The sequence below is a fragment of the Camelus bactrianus genome, chromosome 9 (assembly GCF_048773025.1).
Source record: "Camelus bactrianus isolate YW-2024 breed Bactrian camel chromosome 9, ASM4877302v1, whole genome shotgun sequence".
NCBI lineage: Eukaryota > Metazoa > Chordata > Mammalia > Artiodactyla > Camelidae > Camelus > Camelus bactrianus.
This window is the reverse complement of record NC_133547.1, coordinates 13,770,017-13,789,002: the sequence shown is the minus strand read 5'-3', so window position 1 is coordinate 13,789,002 and position 18,986 is coordinate 13,770,017. Positions and strand designations below refer to the sequence as shown.

The window sequence follows — 18,986 nt, the reverse complement described above, 5'->3', positions numbered from 1 at the left end:
TTAGTCCTTTTTAAAAAACCTTTACATGCACTGGAGGGGCTCACTATTTAAGGTATGTGAGGTGAACTATTTTTTAGTGAGGAAGCCTCTGTAATGTTAAAAACATAATCTCTAATTCTTGGTAGATTTAACATGTATGAATTGTTTAGTTCAAACAAACAGTGACAAAGTTAGGTTTCTGAGTTCCTATTTTTCTCCTATTTCAAGGCTAAGGCAAGTTGTTTTTCACTTCTTAGTTTGTGAGTAGCCAAACATAGATTAGGAAGTTTGTTAAATTTTAATTATTTTCTAATTTTTCTTTATCTGTACTTGACTACTTAAGGATAAATATGTTTTACAAGCATGTACTGTGAAAGGAAAGAAATCTGAAGGTCAAATCAGGCAGATCAATCTTTCACCTGTGCATCTGCAAAAAATGCCTGGAGAACCAGGAATGAATAAGGAACAGGACAGAAAGGACGTACCTGTATCTTCAAAACGTTCTTGTGTGGAGAAGCATGAGGACATGTGGGTCAAAAAAGGCAAATTACACTGGAAAATTAATACAAAATTTATCACAAAGAAGTTAAATCAGAAAGTCAGTAAAATCCGTGAAAAATGCAAAATTACTGTTCATCGTAAGACAGAGTCACTACATGGCAACTCTGAACTACATGGTGACTTAAAGGAACTACCTTCCAGTGTGACAAAGAATATATGTGATTCTGAGGAACAAGATGCACCTGGAGCCTCCATCTCTGTAGGATTCCAGGCGTTCCCTCAACACGAAGAGCCCACTGTTGAAAGTGTTTCCCCATCTTACTCCAAGGCTGATTCAGGAAAGTATGGCTGCCAGTCATCTTCAAAACTTTATTTAAATGAAAATAAGTTAACTGAAAATGACACACCAGACACTGAACATGTTTGTGACAAAAATGAGGAGGGTTTCTTTACTGATAGAGAAAATGAAGTAAGGAACCGAGCACGGCTGCTGGTGAAAGAAAACCAAGAAATTGATACGAAAAGAAAACAAAAAAGGAGCCGAAATACTCCCTGGAAATCAGAGATCAGACATACACCTCTGGTAAGTGGTCCAAAAAGCCTTTTTGTCTTGTGGCTTGCCCACTCCAGTGAGATGAAACAAATGATTCAGACAAAAAGTCACGCTATGTCTGCTGTTTCAAATACTTATAAGAAAACCAAACCAATACAAGGCCAGCTCCAGAAGCCATTGCTTGCAGTTAACTGCGGTGCTAATAACTCTAAAATCATGGACCCCAAATTAGGAAATGTGAGTTCTTCTCCATCAAATGGTAGCAGAACAAAGTATATCTAAAAGAGTTTCACCAAGATATGCAAAGGTTTAAGAATGAGGTAGGCATGTTACAAGTAGAATTCCTGGCTTTGGAAAAAGAAAATTCAACTTCAAAAAGAGGTAGAGGTTCCTTTGCTGCTACTCTGGTTTTTCTCTTTATCAATCATCTCTTCCATTCTGATCCATATGTGATCTGATTTTCCACTTATGAAAATAGCTTATGTATAAAACGGGGATGATCTAAATATGTAATTGTGTAGAAACAGACTATTTCTGCCATCTAAATAACACGAATTCAGGGAAGTATTTTCCTGGGTTTGGTTCCTTAATCAACATAAGTGTCTGTGTCAGTCTTTCATATGAAGTGGGAAAGTAATTCAGCTGTGTGCCACGTGACCTTCTGAGCCAGAATGAACGCAAGTGAAATGGCTTAGGAAATATAATAAGCTCAAGGTTTGTTGGTTTGTTTGTTTTTAATCTATTGGCTTAAATATAAGTTGCATTTCCATAGAATGGGAAGGAAGCAGTGACTGAGACAAGGGATATAAGCACACACTCTCACTAAACTGATCCGTTCATTGTGCTTTAGTGAGTGTGGCTTTTGTGTCTTACTGATCACTGGACACTTAGAATTCCATCACGGCCACTCTGAGATATACTTAAGAACAAATACATGTGCTCCCACATATTCTTGAATCAACACTCTTGGGTGTTTCTGTTGAGTCAGACCCTTACATTGTATTATTTAATAAAATGTAGTAAGTTTTGACATGTATGATGTTATCATATAGGTAGTATGAACCCTCAGGAAAAAAAATCTGTATTTATCTCCAAAGGAGAAATCTTGAGTTTTGAGATGCACTGAATGGTTTTCTTCACTTCCAGTAATGGATTTTTTAAATGTGTGTGTGTGTTCTTTTGTGTGAGTGCAAAGAGTGTGAAAGGTAGACAGAAATCTGAAGGTGTTCTCCTTTAATAGAAAAAGGAGTTGAGCCCTGCCACCAGCTTTGCCAAAGTCACACTTTTAACTTATCTGATCAATTGGATGAATTTATTTGGTACTTTATTAGATTCAGTGTTAGAGAATTGTATCATCTCTTTTGACACCGTGAAATGCTGAAGATTGCTGCTTTAGGGGCTTTGGACAAATCACTTGACCTTTCTTGGTTGTGTTCCCATTATCAGTAGACAGTGGGGCTAAGGTAGATCACTCACTACTCCTATGCCCTCTAGCTATAAAATGGTCATGGTTATTGAATGTGAAATTGGGAATCATTATTCCTTTTCCAGAATTCCACACTAACTGGCAATTCATCAGTTTCACTCTGCTCCTTTCGGTAAACTTGGGTTTATATATGTTATTAAACACCACTTTTTTGATACCCCAGGATCCAAATGAAACAAGAATTATAAAATGTAGTGGGGAAAGGATAGCCTTAGCACAGAAAGAAGATTGTTTCCTTTGTGTTACTGAAGCACCAAGGTGTGACGTCTTCTAAGTCTGGCTGTTTAATACAAAATCTAGGTGGTAAAGACAGAAGAGGACAAATTTTATGACTTTGTCTTTTTATTTCTCTGTCTCTGCCATTCACATGCAGAAGAGTGGATGTAACAGCACAACATTAAGAAAGCCCTTTTAAAATTTTGGAAATTCTCTTTCTTTTCCTCAAACAGAAAGAAGCAGAATTTACAAACATTTCAATGTCTTCAAATGATAAAATTAAAGTAAGAACAAATATATTTTAATCAATAGAAATCAGGGCAAACTCTGAGTCAAATGATAAAATGAATGGAAAGAACACCTTTATCATGAATAAAGTAATAATTACCTTTTGTATCAAACTTTCACTAAAGGTTAAAGTAGAAGAGAACAGGAACAAAAGTGGTGAACTGGAAGGATCAGAAACCATGTGTGATGGCAACTGTTATAAACGACAAACTCAGCAGAGGAAGAGGGGAGAAACTGATGACCAGCAGTTACCTGCTCTGCAGAAAGAAATTTCTGATAGGTAAGCGTATATCAGAATTCAATAGTAGATAATTATTATTTTCCTAGTATTGTTCAGAATTTCTTCCCAGACTCATCTCTGTACTTGCTTCCATGTATTTTGCACTCTTCCTTCCAGGTTCCAAGGACACTCTTAGATTCCAAATGCCTAATCTTTGTGCTCACATTCTAATTTCTTAGGTAGAATCATTTCCTCCTGTCTCTTTTGCTCATGACCTGCTTGTTTCCCCTCTTCTGTAAAGCCTTCCTTATGCTCACTTATTACTTTCCATATGTCAGCTCTTGCATATCACATTGTATCATAATTGTAAATCTGCCTTGAAGCAAGAATTTGTATTTCCTTGCCTATGGTTGGCCCTTGATAAACATTTTGTGAATTATTAAATGACTGAAGATGGATAAGAGTTGGAATTTTTCAAAAATTGGTTTCTTAAAATTTATTAGTAGAATTATTTTTTTAAAAATTGGCTTTTTTATGGATTGTTTTAAAGTAGCTCTCCTGGCTTGCCTATGAAGGAAGTAAAGAAGAATGAAAGTGGAAAACAGACATTAAAAGCATCTGTGACTTCACATGTATTTGAGAAGACTGCCTCACTGGCTGGTGGTCTCCTGCACATGAGTGACAACAGCAGTTTAAGTGAAGGAGATCTAGGTCATGGCAGGGAAAGTCTACAAATTCTTTATCTCTAGGTGAAGACATATTGGCAGTGATTACCTTCTCTGGAAATAGAACAGCATCATATAGTGCAAAGGCTTGGCAAGGTATTTCTCAACTATCAGAGGAACGCTGCCAAAAGGTTGAGATGAGGACAAGTGCCTTTTACTAGAAGTTTCAATAATACGTCCCCATGGAAGCCGGGCTGCAGTGAATCGGTCTAAACAGCCCCTTAGAGAACATTCACTGGGAAGGCAGGAGAGGACTGGGTGATAACTGAAGGGGGATGTGGGGCTCGTGGGGGTTCCCTTTCTTTTTTTTTTAATAATCAGTTGGTAGTTTGTAGAGCATGTCTCTCTGCTGTTGGAATTGATTCCGTAGAAGAGATGATTTTCAGTTTAACCTTGTTTGCATTTCCGGTATAAGAAAGTGTATTGATTGTACTACATTATCTTTAAAAGATTCTAGTAAACGTCTATTCACATATAGTTGTTGTAAGGGCTTATTCATTGGTTCTGAAGCGTAATATTCTTACACAATTCAATATGCAGATAGTGACTTTAAAATTACACTATTGTACATAGATTTTTTTAAAATTGTATACTCATAATAACTATACACACACTTAGGCCATACTGAATAGGGTTTAATCATTCCTTGATGATTCTAGATATTATAGTGTCTTTGACAGTATCATCATGGGTGGCTATGGTTTTGTATGCTATTGTAAACTATCAGATTATATTAACTTAATATTTGTTTAGATTCTAGGAAGAAGGGGAAGATTTTGTTTATATACAATAGAATAATAAACTATTAACAGTCTATCACAGATGATTACTTTTGGATTACTAAGTTCTAAATTACAAAAGCCATCATTCCTGTACCAAAAGTGTCATTAACATGTTTTGTTTGCTCTATAAGGACATGTCAAATGCATGAACAAACAGCTGAATGGATAATGAATGCCCACTCATTAATTTCTTTAACAAAAGCAAATCTTTATTGAAAGTTGATTTCCAGTATTGCCTAGGTCTAAAGTCTTTTTATTTTTAAAAAATAGGTGTTAAGATTCAGAAATTATTATTACTATTATTTTAACTTTTTTGAGTCATAGTCATTTTACAACGTTGTATCAAATTCCAGTGTAGAGCACAATTTTTCAGTTATACATGAACATACATATATTCATTGACACAATTTTTTTTTTTTTGGTGTGAGCTACCATAAGTTCTTATATATATTTCCCTGTGCTGTACAGTATAATCTTGGTTATCTATTCTACATTTTGAAATCCCAGTCTGTCCCTTCCCACCCCCAGCCCCCTAGGCAACCACAAGTTTATATTCAATGTCTATAAGTCTGTTTCTGTTTTGAATTTTTGTTTTGTTTTGTTTTATTTTTAAATTCCACATATGAGTGATCTCATATGGTATTTTTCTTTCTCTTTCTGGCTTACTTCACTTAGAATCACATTCTCCAGGAACATCCATGTTGCTGCATATGGTGTTATGTTGTTGGTTTTTAGGGCTGAATAGTATTCTATTGTATAAATATACCACTTCTTCTTTATTCAGTCATCTGTTGGACATTTAGGCTGTTTCCATGCCTTGGCTATTGTAAATAGTGCTGCTAGAACATTGGGGTGTAGGTGTCATTTTGAAGTAGGGTTCCTTCTGGATATATGCCCCAGAAATTATTATTTATAACTATACCTAGACATAGAATAATAATAGAGATTCATTTACTATATTAGTTAAAAATACTTAAAAATAAATATTACTTTCTTAGCATATTGTGAAATGCACGTATTGAAGCCAGATTGCCTGGGTTGGAATTCTGGGCAGACACAGGGGCTTTGGCAAGTGACTTAGCCTTTCTGTGCCTAATTTTCTTCCTGGGTAAAGTACGTAATGTATTACCTATTTCCCAGGATTGTTGAGAGGATTAAAATGTCTTTAAGACATGTAAAGTGCTGATAATAATGCATAGCATTTGCGTACTAGGTCCTCAAGAAAGCTAATTCCATGATTATTAGAAAAGGGTTTCTTTCATATTAGGACTTAAGTAATACTTTCCAAATAGGTTTTAGTGCCTTAAATACCAGTTTTTATTGAAAATGACAACAACAGGAAAATCCTGGTATATTTTTTCCTATCAAATAATGCAAGTAACCTTATGTTCTTCCTTTTTCTTTGTTTGTCCACTTGATCTAAATTTAATACATTGTTAATAATATAATTGATATACTTTCTTTGTCCTTTAATGTTATGGTTTCCATTTTTGTTTAATCCCTTGTATTGAAAATTAATTATCAATGCTAAGATTTTATATAAAAAATAATAGGTTTACATATTTCTTGTATTTTCAATATTTAGTATTTGGCTGAAATGAATTGCTTTTTTTTTTTTTTTTAGGTGTTCAAAGAAAACATCTGCTAAAAAGGGCAAGGTATAGAAAAATATTAATTATAAAAATATTATCCTTTAGTAAAACAATTTATAAAACATAGAGTGGAAAAACAGAAAATCCTCCTTTGTTGTAGAGACATTTACTTAAAAATAATTTGGAAACACTATTGATAAAATTAGCCTTTTGACAAAAATCAGTTCTTTCAAAAAGTGTCTGTGTTTTTGCTCTCATAAAAAGATGGATATTTATCACCTCAGTACACTGAGCATATTTTATAACTTTCTTGGAGACACTGTGAAATAGCATTATTTATTTGTAGGTCAAAGAGCAGGTGAATTCTGTGGGTGACCTCGATGACTTAACTCTGTCACCGGAAACAGCTTCCGAGGACTGCGAGTCGCCTTACCCTAATTATAAGAACACCCTGAGGCTAATCGAACGACTTAGCCTGGAGAGTAAAGGTAGGGCCCCTGTATGACTACAAAGCCTTTTGAAGTATCTCGCGGTAACGTGTGCACACCTAGTGCTGCCCCAGGGAGCGCGGGTACGTAACAGTCCGCTGCGTCTCAGAAACCTGCTTTGTGTTAAAGCAGAATCAGACGTGTTGTGCGCTGCCAGCCAGGGGCTGTGACCGTTCCCACTCCCTGTGCTGTCTGTTGACTCTGCCGCTCCTATGCCTTCACCCAAGGTCAGGTTATCACTACTTCCCTCCTAGAACACTGAAATCACCTCAGGATTTTTTCTCCACCGTTCCACCTCCTGGAACCTTGGTCTACACCGCAACCGTGATTACTAGATAGTTTTTAAAATTCGGATTTTTGTTACCCCCTTGCTTAAAATCCAGCTACTGCTTCTCACATCTCCATGGTTAAAGGCCACAGTCCTCTGGATTCATCTTGTTTCATTTTATTACCCTTCTTTCCATATGAATTTTAAAATCAGCTTGTCAATGTGCAAAAAAAAAAAAAAGTCTGCTAGTGTCCTAGAAATTAGATGTAGATTATGTTGAATCTGTAGATTAATTTGGGGAGAATTGACTTCTTAACAATATGGAATTTGTAACCCTGAACAAATTTTATTTCTCCACTTATATAGGTCTTCCTTGATTTTGTCAGTAATATTTTAGAGTTTTTAGTGTCTGGGTCTTTCCGTCTTTCATGAGATTACCTGTATTTCTTCTTTTTCAGTGCGGTTGTAAATAGTATATTTGTATTTGTTTGTTTGTTTTAAAATAATATAATTTAAATTTTAGTTTCTGATGATAGAAATACAGTTGATTTCTGTATACTGACTCTGTGCCCTCCAACCTGGCTGAGCCCATTGATTAGTTCTAGTAGCCTTTTTATGGATTGTCTCAGATTTTCTATGTAACCAAAGGTGGTCAAGATTTTTCTTCTTTAAACTACTGTCTTACTAAAGATAGTCCATATTTAAGACATGCAGACAATAAATACGTTCTCTGTCACAGCTAATCAGCTCTGTCACTGTTATGACAAGAGTAGCCATAGACAATACAGAAGTTAATGGATGTGGCTGTATTTCAGTAAAACTTTATTTACCAAAGCAAGCAACCCAGCCCACAGGTTGGAGTTAGCTGACTCCCACCATGTAATCATATTCCCCGCTGATTAGCAGACAGTTTTACCTCTTCATTTCCCATCCAGATGTCTTTTGGTTCTTTATTTCGCCTGATTGCACTGGCTCCAGTACAGTGCTGAATAGAAGGAGTAAGAGAAGCCATTCCTGTCCAGTTCCCCTCCTTCTGGGAAAAGCGTTCCGTTTTTCACCATTGCGCATGGTGTCAGCTGTAGAGCTGGCACAGATCTTTGTCATAGTGAAGACGTTCCCTTAGTTCCCAGTTTGCTGGAAGTTTTTATCAGCAATAGATGTTAAGGTTTGGGAAGTGCCTCTTTTTATCCACTGACATGATCATATGATGTTTCTTTGTTAGTCTGTTAATATGATGAATAACATTAATTGATTTTTACGTGTTAATACAGCCCTGCATTCTTGGGATACACCTCACTTGGCCATGATGAATGATCCTGTATTGTTGGATTTGATTTGTTAATGTTTTATTTAGAAATTTTACCTCCATTTTCATGACATTAGTTTTCTTTCTTGTAATACCTTTGTCTGGTTTTGGATTCAGGTTAATGCTAGTTTTGTAGAATGAGGACATATTTCTTCCTCTTCATTTTTTGAGGAGAATTTCTGTAGAATTGGTATTAAATTTTCCTAAAATATTGGGTAGAATTCACCAGTGTAACCATTGGGACTGGAATTTTCTTTGTGGTAAGGTCTTTAAATAGGACTTTCATTTTGGTTTTTAAGATATAGGGCTTTTTAGCTTATGTGTTCTTTCTTAATTGAGCTTTTGTAATTTCTCTGTTTCGAGGAATTTACCCATTTCATCTGAATTGTCAAATTTATTTACATAATGTTCACAATATTACTTTGTCATTCTTTTAATGTCTGCAGAGCTTAGAAGAATGTCTTCCACAGAATAGATGCTCAGTACCATCTGTTCAATGTATGGATGAGTGAATGCGAAATGCACAGTCCTTTATACACAAAAAATTACTCATTCATCTTATTTCTATTTGTGTTTTCTTCCTAATGCAGATTATGCTACCTTATTGAAAATTCAGAATGCAGTTCATTCATTCAGAAGCTTAATAGAATGTAAAGAATCTAACTGTGAACTACTTAGAGGAAAAGTTAAAAAAATGGAAAATAAGGTTAACAAGCTACAAAAAGAGCTTTTGGAAACAAGACAAATGAATTCACAGTTAGAACGTCAAAATGTGGCGTGGGAACGAGAGCTCTGCAATATGAGGTACTGAATTCCTTAGTTTTAAAGAAATATTTGAACTCTTTATATTTAATATGAAGATATGTAGGAGAAGTCTTATGAATGCTCACTGAACTTTTGGGATTTTACAGGGGAGAAAATTTCATTAGTATTGTGGAATATGAGTCTCTTGGAAATAACACAGCAATATATATATATATATCTCCTCATTCTATATTTCTTTAAAAAAAGATCTTTGATCCTTATCTCCCAATTGTCCCCCAGAAAGTTTCTATTACTTTACATTCCCACTTGCAGAATTATGAAATGAACAATTGTCTCAAGGCAGAAACTTTAAAAAAATTATGCAGTTTTATTCTTGACATATGAATAGATGGACTAAAAACTAAAGTGGAAAGTGATTACTGGTTAATTTCTTCAGCTTCCCTCTCATGCAGAGATAAGATCAGTTCAAAGGTGTATGCTGAAAGCACAGATTACTCTTTATTGTTTAATTACTTACTATGGATCCTGCCTTGTTTCCAAAGGGATTTAAAAATGATTTACTAAATAAATAATAGTCAACAAGATAAGTTCAAAGTGTTGCAAAAGAAGAAACATAAAGTGTAGGGAGTCAGGTAGCGGACTCCCCAGCCTCGCCTTGGATTATGCTAATTAGGGGATCTGTGTTCTGGAAAAGACATCTGTGGATGTTACCTCCCACTGTAGATCATTTAGGAGTACCTGTAGTATTTCATGAAGTTGAAATTTTATTTCTCATGAACTTATAAACTTGTTTCTAAACAGCAACTTCTCTTAATAAGTAACTAAATTCTCTGTTCTAATAAAGGAGTTATTTATGGCTATGTGGGAAAAAAGGGGTAATTTTTCACTCATAACTTACTGAATAATTGCAAAATTTCTTTCCTACACTACTCACCAGAGTTACTCTTGACTGAAACTCAGTAGCATTATGTCTTTTCATTGCTACTTTTCAAATATATATATCTTTATGAAGAGATTGAAGTGAGGAATTTAAAATGTGAGACTTAGAAATGAAAAACAAAATGAGAAGATAGACATTCCATTAGGGTAATAAACCGGCATGTGAAGAACCAGATCATAAAATGAACTTTTTAATTTCTAACAAAATTAATTTTCAGGGAGAAACAATACAATGAACAGGTTTTCCAGAAACAGCAACTTGAAAGCACTCTCCAACCACTAGAATTTGAACTGAAGAGTATATGGAATAAACCGAGTCAGGTAAATTAGTCTTAGGAGAAAATTTCATATCTCTAACACTGTTTCATCAATAGTATTTATACTATTCTTTTGAATTGATCTATATTTTCATTTAAAGCAAATTTAAAAGTTATCTCATCCTAAATAGGAACTATGACATTTACAGCTTAACTTACTAATTTCTTGGTGTTCTTGGCATCTAGTAGATGCTCTGTGTCTTTTCTGAATGAAGGAATGGAAGGTAAATTGTTATATAATCAGAGCTAAGGCTCTTACTGAGGGGGTAGCTGTAAAGATTAGATATGAGATACAATTTTTAAGTGTAGTCAGATTTTTTCATTTTTTATTGTAAGCCTTCTGGGTTTGTTGTATTTCAGAGAAAGAAAAGCCTTTCCAGTTCTCAGCTTCTTAAAAATTCTTCTGTGATTTCTTTTTTACTTTCATGGATTCATGGTCTTTAATTAAATTTTTGAACTTTTGGGGATTTCTGCTTGTATAAAGTTTGAGACTTGTATCCACCTTAAGTTTTTCCAATTGGATATCCAGTTATTGCAAACTTCTTATTGTATAAACTTAGAGATTAGTCTTTCACTTCAAAGGAAATTGTGATAAGTCAGCTTATTGAGTACAGTTCAAAGAGTAAGAGATGAGTCGTTTCACTTACAGGACACAATGAATTTTGAGGTGTCTGACCCAAAAGATAACGGCGAGGTGCTTCCTCCGCAACTTCCTGAAGCTGAAAGTCAATACCGTGGCCCAGAAATTGAGCTACATCCCAGGAGAGATGCTCTTAGACCAGTGACGGTATTAGAATGTGTGCATAGAGACCAAAGCCAAGCCCAGTGTTCAAACAAGGAAATTGAACCCTTGTATCGGCACAAACAAGGGAAAGTCAATAAATACGCTGCAAAGCAGGCATTCTTGGAGGACAGATTGTGTGAACTACAAAGTGAAAACATGTTGCTTCGACAGCAACTGGAAGTTGCTCAAAATGAAGCCAAAAGTAAAAAAACAATTAATATCCCAGAGCCGTTTCCAGATCATATGAGTAAAGCCGCGCGTAAACAACTTCTGATGCTGGAGGAAGGAAACAAGGAATTAATCAATGACTGCAAATGTGTAAAAGACAGAATGTATCAGTATGAAACTGACAGAGCAGAAATGCAAGTAAGTACCCAGAAACAGAACTAATTTTCAGACTTCCTCAAAGAAAATTCAAAGCAGTGTCCGATGAAAGCTAAATGTTGAAACTAGTTGAATGTTAAAAATGTGTGGACTATAAATATATACCCTGTAAAGCAGACTAAAAGCATATCTTGTATCCAGTAAACAAAAATTAGAACTGAGAGGTGCTTTACTTTGAGTAAATATGCCTTGTCGCCTGAAATTTTAAGAGATTAAGCTGTAAGTTGTTGACAGATACAGGCAGGTATTAGCAATTTAGTCTTATACTACACAAATCATTTTAATCTTTCTGTCACCACATTTTAGTATCGTGATGAAGCAGATAAATGAAATGCTCATACCTAAAATGAGTAGTTTGAAATTAAGCTTCAGTTGTGTGAACAAAAAAAGTAAAAGAAAAGAGAGCGAGAGAGAGAGAGAAGGTTCAGTTGTGTGGATTACTTTGACAGTCAAATCCAGATTTCCCAGATGAACCGATGTGTAAATGCTGCATCTTGTAGTACTTTTCCTTCAGTAGCTTTTCATACATTTTTAGTTGATATAATTTTCTTTTTATTCATGTCAATTGGAATTAAATTCAGAAATATTTCCATCTCAAATCATGTATTGCTGTGACCTGTCCACTCCTTAAAGTCATCTACTTTTCATTCAGTCATAATTTGGGACTAATGTGAATTTTAGCAAAACTGTGTTTGCCTTAGTCTTCCCCCCATCTATTTATAATTTACTTTGAACATTTTTTCAAATAATCTGCTCACAATTCTCATTCCAAGGCTCAGTTACTGTCATTTGGATCTAAGTTTGTCCAGTACAGAGGAACTGGGGCGCTCTGTGCTGTACGAGTCTGGCAGTGGTGTCCCATTTTCAGACTGAGGAGAAGTGGCCAGAGTCCTGAGTGGCAGGAAGGGAGTGAGTGGGAGGGGTGGGGGAGCTGTAGGAGCTGCAGTCCAGGAAGCAGGGGAGGCCAGGTTGTCTAGGGTCCCCAAAGGCCATTGGAATAACCTCATTTTTATTGTGAGATAGGAGTCTATTGGAAGGACTTAAGCACCAAATTGAATATGTGAACTCTGAACTTAAGCCTCTAATGAGAAAGAGAAAGAATGTTCCACAGTGTGGAATTTACCACCACTCATCCCACCCGCACACCCCTTTCTGTTAGAGACTTCAGTGGGGGTAAAGCTCAGCCACTTCCTGGGAGGGGCAGGGAATGGCTGGTGGGGCTGCACCCATTGTCTAAGTTAACTTACTGTCAATAAGGCAGGAGGGTCATGCCTTCTGTGTCTTTAACAAAAGTCAGTAAACAGGAATGTGTACCTATGGGTAAAAGAAGGCGAATTGATGTCTGTGGGGATAGTTCTCAAAGTCCATATGTTGGAGTTATATATTATTAATGTAACTTAATGATGAGGTGACTTAAAAATCAGTAACAGAGTTATCCTTTTAGGCCTGTGTGAGACGGCTTCAACAAGAGCTGACTGACACCCGAAAGAAAGTGTTCATGTTGGAAGCTTCCCTGGAGGTGACAACAGCACGTCATCAGACTAATGTCGAAAATAAGACACAGGATTTAGAGAGAAAATTACATCAAATTGCAGACCAAGTATGTATGAAATTGAGCACGTCAGCCGTGAATGTACAGCGCATGGTGTTATAGGACACTAGCTGTTCAGGGACAGCTTTCTTTTGCATCTTCATTATAATTACAGCTTTATTACCTTTATGATGCACTTGTTTCTTAAACATTGACACTCATTCTGCCATTTTTTAATATATTTTTTTCTTACAATATTTACCCTTAGAGAAGTTGAAAATTATACATCTTTCCTCACAGACGTTAACTTTTTTCCTATTAAACAGTATTTTTTGTGTGATCTCTCACCACAGTGAGGCAAGCTAGATAAAAATCAGAGGATAATGTTTCATGGCATGGTCCAGAAAATTGTCATGTCTCATCCTCACTTTTGTGAATGGATATAGAATCTGTGTGTATCGATTACATGGATTTCAGGATAACTTGTGCAGAAAAGTCATTACACAAACCAGTTGGAGTTAGGCATTGCCTTCATTTTCTTTTCATTTTAGACGTGTTGTAAAAGCATGGAGAAGTTCAGATCGTGTAGGTACACCCAAAATAGAGAATTAAGAAAATTTTCTAGATCCTGCCTTTGGATTTTTTTTTAACTTTATGGAGATATAATTCACATAATATAGGGGGGATTGTGTAACTCAACTGGTAGAGCACATGCTTAGGATACACATGGTCCTGGGTTCGATCCCCTGTGCCTCCTCTCAAAATAAATAAGTAAAACCGAAGAACTTTCCCCCACCAAAAAAAAAAAAAAAAATTCACGTATCATATTATTCACTCATTTAGGATGCATAGTTAGTATCTCCTAGTATAATCAGAGATGTGCAACTGTCACCACAATCAATTTTAGAACATTCCCATCACCCCAAAAAGAAAGCCTGCATCCCTTAGCCATCACCCCCAGCCCCCCATCTCCTTCAGCCCCCAGCAACCACCATTCTGATTTCTGTCTCTATTGATGTGCCTGTTCTGGGTGTTTCACATGAATGGAATCACATGCTGTGTGGTCCTTCATGATTAGCTTTTTTCATCTGACATAACGTCTTCAAGGTTCATCCATGTCATAGTGCTTGTCAGTATTTTCATTTCTGTTTACTATCAAACATTACTCGGTTGTGGGGCTAAACCATTTATCCATCCGTCAGTTGATGGACCTTTGGCTTGCCTCTGCTTTTTAGCTATTGCTAATAATGCTGCTGTGAACATTTCTGTCCAAGTTTTCGTGTAAACATGTTTTCATTTCCTTGGGGAATAGACTTAAGAATGGAAATGCTGTCGTATGGGTCATATGGTAACTCTGTTTAACCTTTTGAGAAACTGCCATAGTGTTTTCCAGAGAGGCTGCACCATTTAACATTTTTATCAAAAGTATATCATTCTCCCAATTTGTATGCATTCCTGTCAAACTCGTCATTAGCTCTCCTGGTAGTTGTGAGTTGGCATCTCCTTGTGGTTATGATTTGCATTTTTCTGATGACTAAGAATGTTGGGGATCTTTTCATGTGCTTATCCATTTGTGTATCTTCTTTGAAGACCTGTCTGTTCAGGTTTTTGCCCATTGTAAAATTGGATTGTCTTTTTTGATTGAATTGTAAGAGTTCTTTTTGTATCCTGGGTGCAAATCTTTTATCAGATGTAGGATATTCTAGTGCTGTCTCCTATTTAGGAGCAAGCTTTTTCACCTTTTGACAGTGTCTTTTGAAGAGTAGAAGTTTTTAATCTTCATGAAGTTCAGTTAATCTATTACTGTCTTTTACTGTCCTATCTAAGAAACAAGTGCCTGATCCAGGCATGAAGACACACACCTGTGTTTTCTTCTAAGAATTTTGTAGTTTTAGCTCTTTCGAGTTAATTCTGATATATAGTATGAGGTAGAGGTCGAATTTTGTTCTTTTGCATGTGGATATCCAGTTGTCCCATACCATTTGTTAAAAAGACTATTGTTGTCCCATTCACTTAGTTAACACTTGTATTGAAAATTAATTGAACATAAATGTGAGGGTTTCTTTTAGATTCTCAGTGGTGATGCATTGATCTATGTCTGTCCTATGCCAGTACCAAGACAGATGTTATGAGAACACTTTCTGAGTCATGTTGCACATTACCAGTTGTTTTACATAAAAATAGAAAGTCGGTGTAGAGGAATGTCTGTAACTCTACTTCTGTGGAGATTTGCTGCTTCCTGAAGAAGCCTGTGGCCAGCTTATGCCTTGCTGACTCTGTGACATGACAGAAAGTAGGCTTGCAAAGATAAAGTCCATTCCTTCCCCCCACACCCCATTCAGACCTTTATTTTCTCACCCAGTACCTCCCACATCAATCAGGTTTCCATCAAGTCATGGTAATGGGATCTGCTGACTCATTCTGCAATATACTTCATTATGTTGCACTCATTATAATTCATAGACTTATCCATAGGTTTCACTATCTAGAAGCAAAAGGTTAAGCCTGGAAAAGATGAATTCAACCTTCCTCTTTTGAAGCCTCTCTAACCCATCATCTTGTGGTTCACAGTGAAATTCTCTTTTGGCTTCATTCTTGTGTGTAATGCTTGTGCCGATCCTGCTCTTCATGTAGATCCTGCATTCTCAGCTCCCTGTGTCTACCTCCTTTTCCTTAACAAGAGAGAAGCCTAGCTGCATTCTATAGCTTAATGCATTATTGATGAAATAAATATTTCACCGCATCCAAGGAAAAATTTTCAAGAATACAACTGTTAAAAATCAGATAATATTCAATCAGTTTATCAGAAACAGATAACAGATTAGTAATTTGAATTTCAAAAATTCAAAGCCAATCTGTGTGATATGGAAAAGCATTGTGCTACAACATAAAAGTGAAACAGTCTTACCTTCCCTTACAAACAAGCTTTAAGTATGGGAAAGGAAAAATTGGGTTTAATTTAAATACTGCCAAAGGACACTACATTTGTTTGACTACTGAGAAGATTAAAAATGGTTCCATAATATTTTATTTTCTCTCTGAGGAAAGGAAAATGAAGAGTGAGTGCCAGATTAGTAAGTTCTCAAAGCTGCCTGTCTCTTAGAGTTTCAGTTAATTGAAATGAGGTAAAAAGGCTGATTTCGGTAAACTATTTCTAGTTGTTTTTCAATTATTAGTCTTCAAATCATATGTCTCCTTGCCTACCAGTCTTCCTTATCCTCAAAGTTGAGGGGAAATAGTAAAAAGGCATACATGCCTATTTATAAGAAATTGTAATTGAAGGGAACTCTAAAAAACCTTCCTTCTCTCTAGTTCTTAGGTCTTTCTTTAAGTTATCTGCTTCTTCTCATCAGCACTTTGTCATTATGTTAATCTCAACGTTTATTACATTACAGTTTATAGGAGACCAATTTCTACTATATACAAGTTACATTTCTTATTATCTTTTCGCATCCATTTTTCTGTTTATCTGTTACTGCCTAACAAACTCCCCAAAGTTCAGTGGCTTAAACAAGCACTTATTTTGTTCACAATCTGCACTTAGGAAAAGTGTGGCCAAGACAGCTGGCCTCTCTTCCTCTCAGCTACAGGTGGGGCCGCTGGAAGGTGGGGGGCTGGAATCACTTGATGCTTCATCCACTGATGTCTGGCAGTTGATGTTGGCAGTTGGCTGCAGCTCTGGTGGGGCAGGCAGTTGGGCCCCCTCCCCTGGAACACCTAAGCTGTCTCTGTGGCCTGAGCTTGCCCACAACATAAGACTGGGTTCCAGGGTTAAGAGTGAGGCAGAAGCTGAAATGCCTTTTCAAACCTAGCCCTGCCGTTCACCCAGTGCCACCTTCACTGTATTCTCTCCATTAGGAGCAAGTCACTTAAGGTTGGCCCATATTCCACCTTTTTTATGGAATTAATTTTGAAAATTTATGGAGACATTCAAAAACCAGCATAATCTACTCACTAGCCACAATGCTTTCTTACTGCTTCCATATGAGAAACACCCTTATCCCTACTCAGTTCCCCAGCAGGTCTCGGTCACTATGCTGTCAGGCTCAGGCTCCAGTCCAGGGTCTTACTTTACCATCTTCATCAGGTCCAGGTGGGGCTGAGGTTCCTGGGTGTGGTTTCTAGAGTACAGCCCCTTGGGTACACTCCTCTCAGTGCTGTAGCTTGAGGATAAGGAGGCTGGATTTTTACCACCACACAAACTCCCTCACTCACAGTTGGAAAATGGGAGGCACACTGGTCCGTACCAGTTCTGAAATGCAGCCTGATGCTTGCTGCCGGCTCTTTGCTTAGGACTTAGTCCTAACCCTGGGAGGAATTCTCCTTCGCTGCCCTCTCTGAGCTCTTGGTTCTGTCCCTTTCCTGAGCAATGACCTGTGTTTACAGCTGAGTAGTTCTCTCAAGCCAGCTTCCTCCTTGTAGACCTTCTAAGAAAAACCCAAAGACCTCTTCTCATTTTGCACTGTGTTGGTCCCTTTCAGTCCAAGCTAGCAGGCAGTGTTTTTGCTAGCACAGTTCTCTTTAAAACTTTGAGTTTCCTGTGAATTTTATCAGGGTTCATGCCATTGGAAAAGCTAACCTCACAAGTCTTTTTGAGATAAGCTCTCCATCTTGGGCTCCCTGTGGAACTGTTGGGGGACCATGCCTTTAAAACTCTTATGCTGTTAAGAACTTTAAAGGAATTTCAGGCAGCACCTTAAATCTTTCCAAGGTCTTAACAAAGTCTTGGCTTCATCCTTAGACTGTGTTTTCCTGGCAGCACCCTAGATTTGATCTTAGCCTAGAAGCCATTTCTCTGTTTACCCATTATGTGACCATTGGGCTTGTGGCAGTTCTTTAAATGGGATACAGATATTTGAACCCAGTGAGCCCTGGTTCCTTTATATTCAATAATCTTTTTGTTTGTTTGTTTTAGCTTATCTCTCTCATCAATTTTACTTTCAACTCTTTGGTAGCAAGACACCCATTTCTTCTGGTTTCAGTGTCATTTTCTTCCCTGGCCTAGAAGCCTTTGTTCTCAGCCCTTCAAAGGCCCCCAGGCTTCCACTAACAGTCTCATGGGCACTTTGGCTTTTCATTCCTACTTTTCTCTACATCTGTTCAGGTTCCACCTACCTCCAGGTTCAAAGGCATCCCCACATTTCTGGTTCTTTTTTAATGGCTGCACCCCATTTTTAATATCAATATCTTTGCCAGTTATTTATTGCTAATAAGTTATATAATAATCCACCTCAAAACCCAGTGACTCAAAACAGCATTTGGTTGGTTCACAAACCTGCGTTTCGACACGGCTCAGTGGACCCAGCTTATTTCTTCTGCACTTGGAATCAAGTGGGCACTAAAATAATCTAAAGGCTTGTTCATGCACATGTCTGGAAGTTGGAGCTGGCTTTGGTTAAGGACATTCGCTGGGGCCATAGGCTGGGACAGCTGCATGTACAAAGTCTCACTAGGTGGCCTGGGCTTCACAATGTGGTGGCTGGGTTCTAAGTGTGAGTGACCCTACAGAGTGACAGTCAGAAGCTATTTAGCCTTAGAAATCACACAGCTGTGCCCCCACATTCTGTCCCCTAGAAACCAGATGCTGAGGTCAGTACATATTTCAGGGGAGGGAACTTCACAGGGGAAGTGTCAAGGAATTTGTAGAGAAGTTTTACAACCACCACCTCCACCTGCCTTGTCTTGCCAAATAATCCTCCTATCTGAAGGAAAGTAGTTCTTCCCAAGTCAGTGTCACTGAAATCCCAGCAAGTTTTTTGTTTGTTTTTGTTGAGTATGTTCTCTTGTTTTGTGGAGAGTAACAAGGGATTCCAAGAATTTAGGCTTTTTAGATTGTTTCTTTAGAAAAATGTATGGGTCATC

At 37.1% G+C, this 18,986-nt stretch overlaps 1 protein-coding gene across 11 annotated transcripts in view; it reads left to right on the top strand.

Annotated features, from left to right (window-relative positions):
* LOC141578719 (ankyrin repeat domain-containing protein 26-like) overlaps positions 1-18,986 on the top strand; it is a 45,723-nt gene that overhangs the window by 16,930 nt on the left and 9,807 nt on the right. For all 11 annotated transcript variants that reach the window (XM_074371073.1, XM_074371082.1, XM_074371077.1 and 8 more), the window contains 8 exons: positions 323-1,063; positions 3,149-3,303; positions 6,375-6,408; positions 6,689-6,830; positions 8,995-9,208; positions 10,327-10,429; positions 11,075-11,575; positions 13,038-13,193. In XM_074371073.1, the coding sequence (XP_074227174.1) occupies positions 323-1,063; positions 3,149-3,303; positions 6,375-6,408; positions 6,689-6,830; positions 8,995-9,208; positions 10,327-10,429; positions 11,075-11,575; positions 13,038-13,193 (2,046 nt within the window). The remainder of the gene's footprint in view (positions 1-322; positions 1,064-3,148; positions 3,304-6,374; positions 6,409-6,688; positions 6,831-8,994; positions 9,209-10,326; positions 10,430-11,074; positions 11,576-13,037; positions 13,194-18,986) is intronic.